This window comes from Pinus tabuliformis, chromosome 4_2, assembly GCF_031772625.1.
Source record: "Pinus tabuliformis cultivar Carrire ecotype Pingquan chromosome 4_2, CPIR1, whole genome shotgun sequence".
Taxonomy (NCBI): Eukaryota; Viridiplantae; Streptophyta; class Pinopsida; order Pinales; family Pinaceae; genus Pinus; species Pinus tabuliformis.
Window position 1 is genome coordinate 367825837 of NC_142304.1, and position 15462 is coordinate 367841298.

Below are 15462 nucleotides of genomic sequence, written 5' to 3' on the forward strand. Positions count from 1 at the left end.
AAATGATTCAAGTCGCAAGCTTCCAAAATCATAAGAAAGAATATTATCACCTTGCAGAGCATCAAATTGGCCAGGGAAATGAGTAAGAAGGCTCACTTCCTTGAATTTGATCTTGACAAGTCATATAATATAATTAAGTGAGGATTTATTGTAAGCATGCTACATGGGTTAGATTTTGTTTAGCAAAGCAATCAACACCCTTTTCTTTGATTTTTGGTAGACTACTCCCTTTGGTCCGAAAGGCAACCCCTATTACATTGAAAATTATCAACTTTACAGAGAAATAAAGCCACCAGCTTTAAGGAATGAAATCCTAACAATAAACTAAAATAAAACAATCTCTGGCATGTTACAGGAAATCTGGAAATGATGAAATGGAATGCTTCAAATCTGAATTAGATCCACAGTTGATTGCTGACCCAATGCCTCAAAATCTGATATATACTCCACAGTTGCTGATTCTTCTCCATAAAATCTGAGACATGAAGTTGTTCCCTGAAAATCTGTCAGATATCATTTAAACAACGCAAATTTTGCCACCTATCTGTTGTCACACAACACCTTTTTCTTTTACCAGGAGGAGTATTCTCCCTTGAGGAAGAGTAACTCAAATTAAATCTCGAGCATTTTGGTGAGTTGTTGTCAAAGGGCTTTAATGGAGAGATTGTGAGCCTGAGCACGTTATCAGGTCTGAGGACATCGAAGAAAGATGGGCAGTGTAAGATGTGTACAAACTCTAATTCCATTACGAATTCTGAGCTTGGCAGAAAAATTATAAAACATGCTGAACTAATGATCCATGTATCAGAAAAACCAGCAAAACTAGCAGAATCAGAACAACACAATGCTGAAGGTTTGGATGCAATCTTGGTTGAAAAGATCCATGTGCCAGAAAGAGAACAGTTAACTCCCATAGGAGAAAAATATACAAAGATGCATCAGCCAAAATCAGGATTGTCCAAGAAACAAAGCATGGAAATTGATTTGAATCCAGTAGATGGTATTGACACTGAATATGATAAAGAGAACAGAGATACAAATGTATTTTCAACTGAGAATAAGACACTCGAAATGAAGAGCAAATTTGATATTCTGAACATCAAAAGCCTGGATAGTGACCTCAGTACTATTCCCCTGGAGCATGTAACTGAGCTTGAATAAGAGATTCTTGCAGTGAAGAATGCCTCCGATGTTGTTGAGCCAGTGCAGAGAAAGCAAAACCACCATAATGAAAATAGTGAGGAAGGTCTAGGTAAGATTTTGGTCAAACGTGTCTCAAAACTTGAGAAAGAGAAGTTGGCAGCAGCAGCAATGTCAAATGAAGCATTTGGTAGTCCGCAGCGAAAGAAACAACTTCATTTTGTTTCTATCGAAACTCACACTTGATTGTGCTCTCCTGTAAAAGATTTACAGGCATCAGTCTTTTTGAATCTGAAATCACTGATACATGTAACTATGCTTCGTCCCAGGTTCTATAACATAAATGTTATTACCAATGAGAATACTTTTCCATTTTTCTTTTTCTTTGCTAAATGGGGAAAGTGATGCGTCATTACAGACTTAAGGTTCTTAAATTACATGGAAGCTAATTCATGATTTTCATATTTACTACAATTCTTGTTTCTGAAATGTTTGAGGAATGCCCAAACCCTCTCGTCTTGTAAATGAATGATTTCCTTCTTTCCCGGCCCTCCTACAAAATGGAGGTTATTCTTTTTGCCAATTACTTAATTTATGTAATTACAGAAGGCGCGAGAAGATTCTGCTGAAAATTTTAAATAGTGTTCTACTGGGACATCTTCTTCAAAAAGAAGCCGGGCAGCTGAAGTTCACAATTTATCAGAAAAGGTTCGACTGTCGTACCCGACCCCATTTCTATTTTCGTTGAGAGAATACTTCTTACATTCAAAAGAATATGTTCAAAATTTACAGGGGATAATCTAGCACAACAAAGCATCTCTGCTTTTTTGTCAGATTAAGGTTATAATAAGGTTAGGGTAAACCCGAGTGAGATATCCTTTGCATCTCTAACAACGGTTCACTCTCTGATCAGGCCAGGCTGCCTTCTGGCTTCTTGTCTCTATGTCATTGCAGCGGATGCTCTCGGTTATCCTGTATCAGGGACTGCCTTTGACTGTTATACTTCATTTTTATTTCAATGTAATTATTCTGGATCTGATATTTGCTTTATTGTGCGTAACACAGAGGCGGAGGAATAGAATCAACGAAAAAATGAAAGCCCTTCAGAATCTCATTCCGAACTCTAATAAGGTTAGTTGCAGTTTGCCTATAGCATTTAAAAAATAAGCGTAAGAAACAACTTTAATTCATGAAGGTCCTTCAGGTGGTTTTTTGGTCCAGTGTCGTAGGATACTTGTTCACAACCCAACTATCACAAATAAGATGAGAGATTTAGGATTGCACTTTTTAATATAGATCCTCAAGATTTTGTGGATTAAGATAAATCTGACTTGATAATGGAATTAGGCTAACTGCCTCTAATGGGATTTTCTGTTCTGGCAGACTGACAAAGCCTCCATGCTTGACGAAGCAATCGAGTACCTTAAGAAGCTTCAATTACAAGTGCAGGCAAGTATTTTCCTTAGTGCTAAGTGATGGACAGGCTTATCACATCTCACATAATTATCAGCTGTGCCAGAAGTCAATTTATAAGTTATTTCAGAGTTTAGATAAGGTCTTGGTTACGCATCTCTCTCGGCTTGAGAAGGAGAAGCAGAGAGAATCATCAAAAGGTTCTGAAATTCTGCAAGTACAGTCAATCGAATTGCAATGAGACATACTGAACATACTGATATTTTACTGTTATTCAGGCACGATAATAATAATAACAATGTATAAATGAAAAGAAACCAGAGAAGATGGTATTCCTAACTGATGTCACGCCTGCTGTTCGTTCACGCTTGTTATTCGTTAAACTAGTTTCAGAAACTAGCGCGCGGGTGACAATTTGAATGGAACCGGAATAAGGAGCTCCCGAACAATACACCGCGGGTAGTCTGTCAGGGGATGTCAGGCTCCATTCTCTGCATTCGAATCCGATATCTTGTCAGGCCTTGGCAGGGAATGTCAGGATGGCCAGGGAGGGTGGCGGAGAAGCGGAGAAGGAGGGTGGCGGAGCTCCCAGATGGTGGTGGAGGGTGAAGACATTGCCGGTGGCCTGAGCCGGACGATTTTCCGGCCGGTGCCGGAAAACGAGCCATTCTACCGCCTAGGTAGACTACTCCTTAAATTTGTATTCCATAGTACCAATCTTTTGTAACACCTAGTATGGACCATAATACTTTGGTGATAATTTATTATCCTTCTTATCTTTCTTGATGGACATTTGTTTATATGGTTTTATTCATAGAAAAACCCAGTCACCTAGATCAAAACTTCTTTTGCTGCGATGTTGATATGCATGTTGTTTCATTCTATTATGCACTAAAGTGAGGTTATCCTTTAAGAGTTTGAGAACTTGTTGATGATGCTCGATGTCATCTTCCACTACTTGAACCTTACAATTTTATTTTAAATATGATGTGATGGAGGGTGGATGATATCCATAAAGTGCCATAAATGGTGTCATTTTTGTTGTATTATGGAAGGAACTGTTATACCACCATTTAGCCAGAGGCAACCACTTGACCCATTGTGTCTGTTTATCAGATACCAAACAATGAAGATAACCTTCCAAACATTTGTTCACTATCTCATTTTTCCCATCAGATTGTGGATCATAAGATGAGTTATGAGCTAACTAAGTACACGGAAAAGAAAATACTTATGTCCAAAAATTTCCAGTGAAAATGGGATCTCTATCACTTACAATAATCTTTTTGTTCCCATGTACCTTTTCGATTGTTTGCATAAATACACTAGCAATTGTAATGGCTTTAAATGAATGAGATAATGCACAAAAGTGTGCATACTTCATATGTCTATCAAATACCACCATGATGATACTCTTTCCTTCAGACTTGGGTAAACTTGTGATAAAATCCATTGAAACCTCCTCCCAACATTGACTTGGAATGGATAAAGGTTTTAATAGACCTGGGGTCTTAATTGTCTCAACTTTATTTTGTTGGCAAACCAAACATTTTGCCACAAACTTTTGAATATTAGATTTAAGGCCATCCCAAAAAAATTCTTTCTTAACCCTGTCGTAAGCTTTTAAAAATCCTGAGTGCCCTCCTAAGGGAGAGGTGTTCAATTCTAGAAGAATCTTTTGTTTGACATGGAAATTCTTATAGAGGTATAAGTGATCTTTGTACCATAACGAATCATTTTCCCATCTAAATGTATAAGATGTACTGGGATCTTTCTACAATGTTTGAATGAGTGTCCACACTTCTTCGTCATTCCTCGATTCATCCCTTGCCTCATTTATCCAATCTGGTTGGGTAATAGAAATGACACAAAACAATGTGTCCACATCCTCATCTTTTCTTGAGTGTGCATCTGCAACAAAATTTTTCTTCCCTTTTTTGTAGATGATTTCAAAGTCATAACCCAACATATTTGTGACCCATTTTTGTTGTTCTTCTGAAGACAATATTTGTTCTAAAAAATATTTAAGACTATCATGATCCATTTTTACCTAGAAGTGTCTTCCCATTAGGTAAGGTCACCATTTCTTAGGTGCATGTAGAAATGCCAACATTTCCTTCTCATAAATAGCTTTTTGATGTCTATTGTAGCTAAGACCAATGCTTGGCACATTACCTCTTTAATATGTTCAAAGGCCTTTGTTGCTTCAGGTGTCCAAGAAAATGCATTTTTATTTAGTAACATTGTTAGAGGTGTCTTTATTCTGCCATAATTCTTGAAAAACTTGCGATAATACCCTGTCAACTTGATAAATCCTCACAGATGCTTTATGGATGTGGGAATTTTCCATTCCTTAATGGATTTAATTTTTCTAGGGTCTACCTTAGCACCTTCATGAGATAAAAAAAACATTTAGAGCTTTTTGCATATAATTGTTTCTCCTCCAATAGCTTGAGCACCCTCCAAATAGGTTGAACATGATCCTTTCAAGACTTGTAGATTAGTATATCATCAAAAAATACTGACACAAATTTTCGAAGGAAGGCTTTGAAAATGGAATTCATCAAACCTTGAAATGTAGAAGGTGCATTGGTAAGGCCAAAAGGCATGACCAAAAATTCATAATGACCCTTTGAGTTCTAAATGTTGTTTATGGAATGTCTTCAGTCTTAGTTCTTATTTGATGATATCCTAAACAAAGATCCAACTTGGTAAAGTAAATTTTTCCATGTCATTCATAAAATAATTAATCAATGACAAGAATCATAAATTTATCTTTAATATTAATGTTGTGTGATGAGCCCCAAATATGGACAATTATTTGGGCTCATTCAACCTCCTAATTTGACTTAATCCACCATTCTCATTAGTTTATTGCATGTTTTTTATTATATTTATGTTAATAGAGTGAATTTGGTTAGTCATTATGACAACAAGTCTAATAGGTGCTTTGTGTAGCCTTTTTGGTCAACTTGGAGACAAAATTGAAGGTCTTAATGAGCACTTGGCAGCCAAATTCGTGGGAGAACAAGATAGAGGATTTGTAGGAAGGTGTCCCCTTCATTTATGGGCCCTTACCTCGAATTCTCCACCATCAGCTCGGAGTTCAAGGGCCACCAAATCAATCAGCACAAGGTCAGCCAAGCAAGTCAAGTAGGACTGCTGTTAACTACAAGTCTTGGGCAGCTGAGTCCCTAAATTTTAGGAGGACTGTTGGGTCCTCAAATTGTATAAATAAGAGGGCTTAAGACCTCATTTCAATTAGTCAATTTGGGTTAGCCAGTGTAAGCCAGTTTTGGCATGATGTTAGACTCATGATTATGATCTTTTAATAAAGGCAGGCAGCTTTGGATTCAATTCTGAGTTCTTAAGGGAGCTATAGCTCTCAGGTTAGGGCCCAACCTGAGAGCAATAAACCTCCTCTTCCTTGTATTGTTATTTAACTTTCCTTTCAGCACTTTATTCCTCTGTTTTGACATGCATTTAGAATTTACAGTCTGCTGATTTGATTTCTATTATGTGATTGAGTAGGATTAGTTTACAGTTCCAGTGCTTTTTGTTGCTTAGATTAGAGTAGGAGGATTGTAATCCATTAGAGCTCCAAAAAAGGTTGATAGTGCACTCACTGCCATCTCTGTTTAGAGATTGGGGGTGTGGGTTGTACCAACCACCAAAAAACGTAGTCTTATGCTTTCATGCAAGCTGCCACACAATCATTTCAATTGTAGATCCATCCATGCATTCTGCTCTTGAGCACTACTGCTTCGTTCCAACACCATGCACAATTTTTCTCCACACTTTACATTGTTGTTCATTGGTTTAATAACACAGTTAGAATAGGTTGATGGAATTCTCAGTTTTGTGCAAGATATAGAGGATTTGTTTCTTTTACACTGCATAGCATCACTTTATCGTATTCTTTTTCTTCTCCACCACACCTGAAGCCACTTGCCCGACCTTTGTTCAGCTCATTAGCCTTCCAACCCATCTACTTCTCACGTAGCTCCATCTTTTCAACTTTTCCTTGCTTCCACCCTTCTATTCACCAACCAACTGTACCCACTCTTTCCTCATCTCATATCTCTGTCCCTGAGCCACCACCAACTCCTCCTTCACCTTACCCATCCACCCATACCACTCCTTCACTCCTCCATCACCCGAAACTCCAACCATAGCACATCCTGTAGAAGTTAGCAGACTTCCTGTAGAAATCTCTGAACATCCTGTAGGATCCCCTGTAGACATCCTGTAGAAGCCTGCAAACTCAGTTGCTGAGCACCTGAAAATTTTGGACTTCTGTGGAACGATGTTCTGGATCCCCTGGAACCTTTCCTAGCCCTCCTGACCTTTCCCAAGCTTTCTTTCCCTTCGAACTACCCCTGCACAGTCCAACCCTAATAAGAAACAAAATCATAATAACTCCAACCACTTAAGCAAAAATACAAAAACAATGTTCTTTTCAGTAGAAGTAGTTTAAATTCATGCATCTCATATCACTAGAAGTAATGGCATCATTTCTAGAAGTTTGCACTCCCACCATTGCATCATAGAGATTAGACTAGTGAGATTAGGGTTTACTAGGGTTTCCATGTTTTGGTTGGCTTTCAGTTCATTTTTGCAAAGTAGATTAATTTCCTTTGAGATAGCCTTCGTCCATCATTTAGAAAGCTTCTTCTGAGAGCATATAGAAGTTGGCTTGAGCCCTAGTGGACTTGTGCCAGCTGACCAAGTGACAGCTGCGACAAGAGCTAGTACTTGTGCATACAGCGCCGTCGCTTCCAAGTTTGTTACGAACTACCGGGTTGATAAAATTAAAGAAGGGAGTTCCAGGAGTTGTAGCATTATTGCTACAATGCTGGAGCCCACCATCTTTTTGGCGTCGTTGTCGGGGAAGCGGCAGAGTATTGGTGATTGTTTCTATTCTTCTATTTTCTACTACAACCTTCTGCTAAGTAGTTTATTTCATTTCCATTATGCAATTTCATTTATGCAAAAGTAGATCAGCATTTCTTGCTTTCATAGATTAGCATTTCAATTCCTCAATTTCATTTCTGCAAGCGTAGATTAGCATTTCAATTCCGCAATTTCATTTTTGGAAGCGTAGATTAACATGTCAATTCCGCAAGCGTAGACTAGCATTTCATTCCTGCAATTTCATTTGAGCAAAATAGATTAGTCTTTTCCTGCTTTCATTTCAATTCCGCATGTTCATTTTAGCGAGATAGTTAGTTGCAGTTCAATTTATTTCAGTTTTGCAAGTAGAAGTAGAAAAAAGCAAAAATCAAGAAAAAAGATTTCATTTCATGCCTTGTAGGAGTAGAGATAAGTTAGAAAAATGATTGCAAAACACCCCCACTGCTTCACACAGCCTTCTCTCTTCTTCGATGGCTGTGATTGAAGAACCCCTGGGTGGACATCAAGACATATTTGAAGAACCTCTAGGGGAGAAGAAGAAGAAAACGTTCCTCTGGAGCAAATGGCTACAAGCAGAGATGTTGGGAGCAACATCTTGTCCAAAGATGAATTTGAAAATCAGATCAAAGATTTCAAGAGTGATATGAGGCAGTTTCTTGCCATGCAACTGGATATCTTGCGGATCCAATAGAAGCAAGAGGAATCCAAGAGGGCTTTGGTCATTTTTTGTCCTAGGTGCACTAGAAAGCATCCTAGGAACAAATGTCCATTGTACTCCATAGAAGTGTGTTTTGTCTGTGAAGAATACCATCCTACAGATCAGTGCCTTTCCTTACCGAGATTCAAAGTTGCATATCAGAGAGCCAAAGGAGCCACTGAATCACTCTATTACATGAACCAAAGTTGGCCGCATGGACCTAGATCTTACCGGCAGGAACTGCAAGGGACACCTGAGACCTATTATGACCCCTATCAAGCCACTTTCATGCCTTCTTGGGGTCCCCCTGCTCATCCTTCCTGGTCTACACCTCCTCCTTGGTCATATCCTCCTTGTTCCTTCACAGATCCATATTATGCCCTACCAGTTGTTCATTCATTTCACTCTTATGCTCAGCCACAGCCTCAGTGGAATGCACCTTATCAGGAGTGGAGGCCCCAGTACAACTCTCATCCCGCTCATTTTCCTCCACCACCTGCTCATCCACAACCATCGCCTCCTCCTCCACCAAGGCAACCCCAAATGCATACCCAACCACAATGCCATCCATCTCCATCTCAATTTCACACCTCCACTCAACTACCCGTACCATTTCCAAAGCCATACAATGGAGCAGCTCAACCCCATTGCAAATCTAAGGCACAACATACGCAAATAACTCATTTTGAGCTCAATGATGTTCACCAAAGCTCAGGAAGAGTGTTGCAAAAGAGAGAATCTATTGACAACATTGAAGGACCAAAGGCAAAAGAAGATTCAAAAGAGGAGATCAAAGAATCATGGGCTGCACTTGATGAAGAGAAGACATCAGAATCAGAGATAAAGAAAGATCCCTCATGGTTACCATCAAATCTTCCATGTATTCAAAAGAAAGATCAGCAAAAAGAGGAAGATGAGGAAGTCATAGTAGAAAGTGACATGAAACATGACCTAGATCAGCAAAAGGACCAAGGATATCAAAGCTATATTGAGACATGGTTCCAGACAGTCACTAAGTTGCAGCAGTACTCTCTTCCTCAGCTATGTTTGATCCCTTCAAAATCAGATCATTTGGTCTCTAAGATCTGGATGCCTATCAAAGCATGCATTTCGAGCCTTCACATCATTTTTTCTCTAATCTCGATGTGCACATGGCTCCATTGGAAGTATTCTTATACTTGAAAATGATTTTGTTTTTCAAGTAGGGTAGGGTAGAAAAAAGAGAAAAAAGAGAAAAAAATGAAAAAGGGAAAAAATGAAAAAAATGAAAAAAATAGAAATCTAAGGTGAAAACCTCCTCGGAGGTGCCTTAGATTGGCTCATTGATTGAAAACCTCCATGAGGCGGTCAATGGGTTGGAAAAAAGGAGAAAAGAGAATAAGATCTTTGGGTGAAAACCTCCCTTGGAGGCGCCCAAGGCAGGCAATTAGGGTGAAAACCTCCATGAGGCGCCCTAGTTGTTTCTCAAAAAAAAAAAAGAGAAAAAGAAAAAGAAAAACAAAGCTAATCTCCATTGAATAATTTCATGTTGCAGCAATGACATTGCAGGTTGCAAGAAGGACGTTTCATGACAGGAGGAGCACTCAAATCAAGGTTAAAGGAATCTTTCTTGTGCCTTCTACATGAAGCTCTGTATTTCTACAGGAAACATCCTGTAGAACCTTTGGGCGAACCAAATTCAAGTCTAAAATGGGATCTAATGGTGGGAATCTGTTGATTAGGCCTACAAGCACTTGTGTGTCCATCCCTTGCCTTACTCCATCATTTTTTCCACCTCATTGTGCTTCTACAGGAACTTCCTGTAGAAATTGTGGGAAACTAGACATGGATTCCAAAAAGTGGTTTAGCGAACATTGTAGCTTCCTCAAGGGTTCAGAAGCCCTCATGCAATCTTCCAACTCCTCCTCCATCATCTCCATACCTGCATCACAGCCCAAGCTCAGTTTTCCCTTCCATGCAAACACATGCAAAGTGCCTTGAAGCAAAAACACATGGAGCAAAATTTGTTTTTTCCATAACTTGAAAACCATGCATCCATTTGACAAACCGTTTTATGGGGAATTGTACAAGGGTGATGGCAACATGCTTGAGTAGTTTCAGCCAATTCCGGTGCACAGTTTCCAAGAAATCAGCCTCCATCACCATCAGCCATTTTTGCATTTTCTCCATATCCGTGCATCCGTTTCAAAACCTGTTTCATGGGGATATGCAGGTGCGTAATGGTAACCTACCCAAGAAGTTTCAGCCGATTCTGATGCACGGTTTCCGAGAAATCGAGCTCTGAAATGTTCAGCCATTTTCCACTTTGCTCCAAATCCGTGCATCCATTGATTATGATTTTGCTATGGGAGATGCATAATGATGATAGGAACATGCTCACCAAGTTTCAGATCAATCCGCTTTACCGTTTGGGAGAAATGGCGAAAACAAGTTCTGGTTTTGTGACCATGCAGCAGCAGCAGCTTGAGGGTGCAGATCTGAGCGTGGAAACAATTGCCTGGAGCTTAGATCTGGCCAGAGGACACCTGCACAAGAACAAGCAATCAAAGATTAGCAGCCAAGCCACATGCAATCAAAGGATCCAAGCATGCAGCAGCAAAAAGCTTCACAAGTAGTCGTTTGACTTCAGGTACGTGACTAAACCTTGTTCATCTGTTTGCATAGATCTAATCTAAAGCATTGCATGAATGAATGAGATGGTGAGATTCAGTTAGAAAGGTAGCCATATTCGATTGCACTCATCCGGGAAAATACCACGCAACATGCATGGGTAAGTCATTCACGTGGGAGTTGAAAAACACAGTTAGTGGTAGATCAGTTGAACTCCAGTGCACAGGACGTCAAATAATTACAGATAGAGGAGAACATACAGTTTATAACATCACTGTAGTTCGAATGAAGACAACACATGTTTTTTCCAGCTCACCACAAATCACGCTGCAGTTAAACAACGCTCGGCTGAAACTCTCACCACTCTTTGTTCAACTACGGTCAACTGAAGCACATGTCCACTACTTCCAGATCAGTTAACCAATGGTCCTCTACGAGTTTTCTTCCTGATTTCTTAGATTTCTTTCGTTTTTAAAAAATCTCCCACCTATCACACTCTACAGGCGTTTCTACAGGAAGCTGTGCTACAAGAAACCCAACATACGAAGAAGCTTGGACTGTTCACGTCGAGGGTGGAAATTCTCAGTGAGGTAGGCCTGAACATAACTTTCCCATGCAAATAATTCAAAAGGTGGTGAATTCGATGTGTTGAGGGGGTAAGGAAAATGTGAATGGAAGTCTGTCTACGAATTCAAAAGTTGTTTTATTATCGCTGCCTGGAATTGTCTTCATGGTCTGCATGTGAGATTTTCTCCAGGGTCTTGAATTAAAATCTCTCTTGTAGAAAAGATAAATCACTGTCAGGGCTAACCTGTGTGAAAAATGTGAATTTTACATGGTTATATGTATGCTGGTGGGTGTGGAAATTAAGCTTTGCACTCTGTCTGTGAAAGCCTAATTTCATTTTGACAGTCAAGTTTTGGGGCAGCAGCAGCAATATAACCAGGGAATTGGTGAAAAGGGAGATACAAACATCTGAGAAACCCTATCTTGAGAATCAAAGGAGGAAACCATACACAAAATTCCCCTTCTGATCAGAGCATAAGCCAAAACAGTGCATTATATCTGAATTCTGGCCAAGGAACTCACTTCATCCAGCAGTGAGGAAAGGGGGCACATTGAGGCAGAAGAGGAAGCGAGGGGTAAGGAAACCCAAGACAGACCACCACAGGAAAAGACACAAGTAAAGCAACAGGAAAAGCTAGAGGTAAAGCAAGAAAAAAGACCAGCTGTTGAGACCAAAGATGCGGGTGAAATAAAGACACAAACACCCCGGAGGAAACAATTGCAAAGTAGGGCAGAGAGGACTGAAAAAGTTCAAACAAGTGAAGACAAAACCAAGGCAACCACACCAAAATTAAAAGGGAAGACACCCCCAGCCACGCAGACCAAAACAGTGAAGACACTTTCTACAGGAAGCCAGAAATCAGCTACAGGACTTTCTACAGGAAGTCCTGAAAACACTATTTTGGCTTGGTTCTGATTGATTGTCTTGTGTCTCCTTGTTTCACTGATGTTTGTGAAATTTATAAAAGAGGAAGGTGTTTTCAACTTGGGACTTGGGTGTGTTCGTATATTGCTACTTATTCCATTTACTAATATGCTTAAGCACAATAACCTGCTTACCAAAGCCTTTGAAAAGTGGGGTGATTTGGTGATGGCTTCATTCTGCTAACTGGTCCAACTTAGCATTTCAGGAATTGTTGGCAAGATGTTCATCTTTGATGATTTCTATGAAGATCTTACTTTGGAGCTGAGAGGTGATAGTTTGATGGTATATTTTCTTTCACACAAAATGCTGGTGAATTGTCTTTGACAGAGAAGAGGGCACCATTTCTTCCATATGATTGCATATACTTGTGCACTCATAACAAGGCTGAGGATTCACTAAGAAAAGTAGCAGACAGTGAGGAAGAAGAGCAGAAGGGCGAGAAGGCGAAGGCTGCCACAGCCAAGCTGAAAGGAAAAGCACCCTCAGCCAAGCAGGCTAAGACAGTTCCGACTGTTTCTACAGGAAGACAGAGGACTGTTTCTACAGGAAGACAGAGGACTGTTTCTACAGGAAGCCAACGAACTGTTTCTACAGGAAGTTTGAAAAGAGGGAAGCCAAAGGAGAAAATAGCCGAGATGTTAGCCAAAGAAGCCACCAGGGCCATCAAAGATGAGGAGAGAGATTGGTTGCTCAGAGGATGAGCAACACTTTCAGTAGGGGGGTGATGATGAGCCCTAAAAATGGACAATTATTTGGGCTCATTCAACCTCCTAATTTGACTTAATCCACCATTCTCATTAGTTTATTGCATGTTTTTGATTATATTTATGTTAACAAAGTGAATTTGGTTAGTCATTATGCCAACAAGTCTAATGGGTGCTTTGTGTAGCCTTTTTGGTCAACTTGGAGACAAAATTGAAGGTCTTAATGAGCACTTGGCAGCCAAATTCATGGGAGAACAAGCTAGAGGATTTGTAGGAAGGTGTCCCCTTCATTTATGGGCCCTTACCTCGAATTCTCCACCATCAGAGAATAGGGCACCATTTCTTCCATATGATTGCATATACTTGTGCACTCATAACAAGGCTGAGGATTCACTAAGAAAAGCAGTAGACAGTGAGGAAGAAGAGCAGAAGGGCGAGAAGATGAAGGCTGCCACAGCCAAGCTGAAAGGAAAAGCACCCTCAGCCAAGCAGGCTAAGACAGTGCCGACTGTTTCTACAAGAAGACAGAGGATTGTTTCTACAGGAAGCCAGCGAACTGTTTCTACAGGAAGTTTGAAAAGAGGGAAGCCAAAGGATAAAACAGCCGAGATGTTAGCCAAAGAAGCCACCAGGGCCATCAAAGATGAGGAGAGAGATTGGTTGCTCAGAGGATGGGCAACACTTTCAGTAGGGGGGTGATTATGAGCCCTAAAAATGGACAATTATTTGGGCTCATTCAACCTCCTAATTTGACTTAATCCACCATTCTCATTAGTTTATTACATGTTTTTGATTATATTTATGTTAATAGAGTGAATTTGGTGAGTCATTATGCCAACAAGTCTAATGGGTGCTTTGTGTAGCCTTTTTGGTCAACGTGGAGACAAAATTGAAGGTCTTAATGAGCACTTGGCAGCCAAATTCGTGGGAGAACAAGCTAGAGGATTTGTAGGAAGGTGTCCCCTTCATTTATGGGCCCTTACCTCGAATTCTCCACCATCAGCTCGGAGTTCAAGGGCCACCAAATCAATCAGCACAAGGGCAGCCAAGCAAGTCAAGTAGGACTGTTGTTAACTACAAGTCTTGGGCAGCCGAGTCCCTAAATTTTAGGAGGACTGTTGGGTCCTCAAATTGTATAAATAAGAGGGCTTAAGACCTCATTTCAGTTAGTCAATTTGGGTTAGCCAGTGTAAGCCAGTTTTGGCATGATGTTAGACTCATGATTATGATCTTTTAATAAAGGTAGGCAGCTTTGGATTCAATTCTGAGTTCTTAAGGGAGCTATAGCTCTCAGGTTAGGGCCCAACCTGAGAGCAATAGACATCCTCTTCCTTGTATTGTTATTTAACTTTCCTTTCAACACTTTATTCCTCTGTTTTGACATGCATTTAGAATTTACAGTCTGCTGATTTGATTTCTATTATGTGATTGAGTAGGATTAGTTTACAGTTCCAGTGCTTTTAGTTGCTTAGATTAGATTAGGAGGATTGTAATCCATTAGAGCTCCAAAAAAGGTTGATAGTGCACTCGCTGCCATCTATGTTTAGAGATTGGGGGTGTGGGCTGTACCAACCACCAAAAACCACAGTCTTATGCTTTCATGCAAGTTGCCACACAGTCATTTCAATTGTAGATCCATCCATGCATTCTGCTCTGGAGCACTACTGCTTCGTTCCAACACCATGCACGATTTTTCTCCACACTTTACATTGCTGTTCATTGGTTTAATAACACAGTTAGAATAGGTTGATGGAATTCTCGGTTTTGTGCAAGATATAGAGGATTTGTTTCTTTTACACTGCATAGCATCACTTTATCGTGTTCTTTTTCTTCTCCACCACACCTGAAGCCACTTGCTCGACCTCTGTTCAGCTCATTAGCCTTCCAACCCATCTACTTCTCACGTAGCTCCATCTTTTCAACTTTTCCTTGCTTCCACCCTTCTATTCACCAACCAACTGTACCCACTCTTTCTTCATCTCATATCTCTGTCCCTGAGCCACCACAAACTCCTCCTTCACCTTACCCATCCACCCATACCACTCCTTCACTCCTCCATCACCCAAAACTCCAACCATAGCACATCCTGTAGAAGTTAGTAGACTTCCTGTAGAAATCTCTGAACATCCTGTAGGATCCCCTGCAGACATCCTGTAGAAGCCTGCAAACTCGGTTGCCGAGCACCTGAATGTTGTGGACTTCTGTGGAACGATGTTTTGGATCCCCTGGAACCTTTCCTATCCCTCCTGACCTTTCCCAAGCTTTCTTTCCCTTCGAACTACCCCTGCATAGTCCAACCCTAATAAGAAACAAAATCATAATAACTCCAACCACTTAAACAAAAATACAAAAACAATGTCCTGTTCAGTAGAATTATTTTAAATTCATGCATCTCATATCACTAGAAGTAATGGCATCATTTCTAGAAGTTTGCACTCCCACCATTGCATCATAGCGATTAGACTAGTCAGATTAGGGTTTACTAGGGTTTC

General features: G+C 40.1%; 1 protein-coding gene across 2 annotated transcripts; it reads left to right on the forward strand.

Moving 5' to 3' along the window:
• The first annotated feature begins 548 nt into the window (after window positions 1-548).
• Window positions 549-2770, forward strand: LOC149169469 (uncharacterized). Of its 2 annotated transcripts, XM_089427107.1 has the most exons (3): window positions 549-1848; window positions 2206-2271; window positions 2524-2770. In XM_089427107.1, the coding sequence occupies exon 1, from the start codon at window positions 724-726 to the stop codon at window positions 1159-1161; it is 438 nt and encodes a 145-aa protein (XP_089283233.1). In that variant the 5' UTR covers window positions 549-723; the 3' UTR covers window positions 1162-1848; window positions 2206-2271; window positions 2524-2770. The 2 variants fall into 2 exon arrangements, with proteins under 2 accessions (XP_089283233.1, XP_089283234.1); XM_089427108.1 differs by lacking the exons at window positions 2206-2271; window positions 2524-2770 and adding an exon at window positions 2054-2199.
• Window positions 2771-15462: the final 12692 nt, after the last annotated feature.

Bases quoted from the DNA above. Each gene is read 5' to 3' on its own strand.
- LOC149169469 (XM_089427107.1), top strand. From the start codon at position 724: ATGTGTACAAACTCTAATTCCATTACGAATTCTGAGCTTGGCAGAAAA.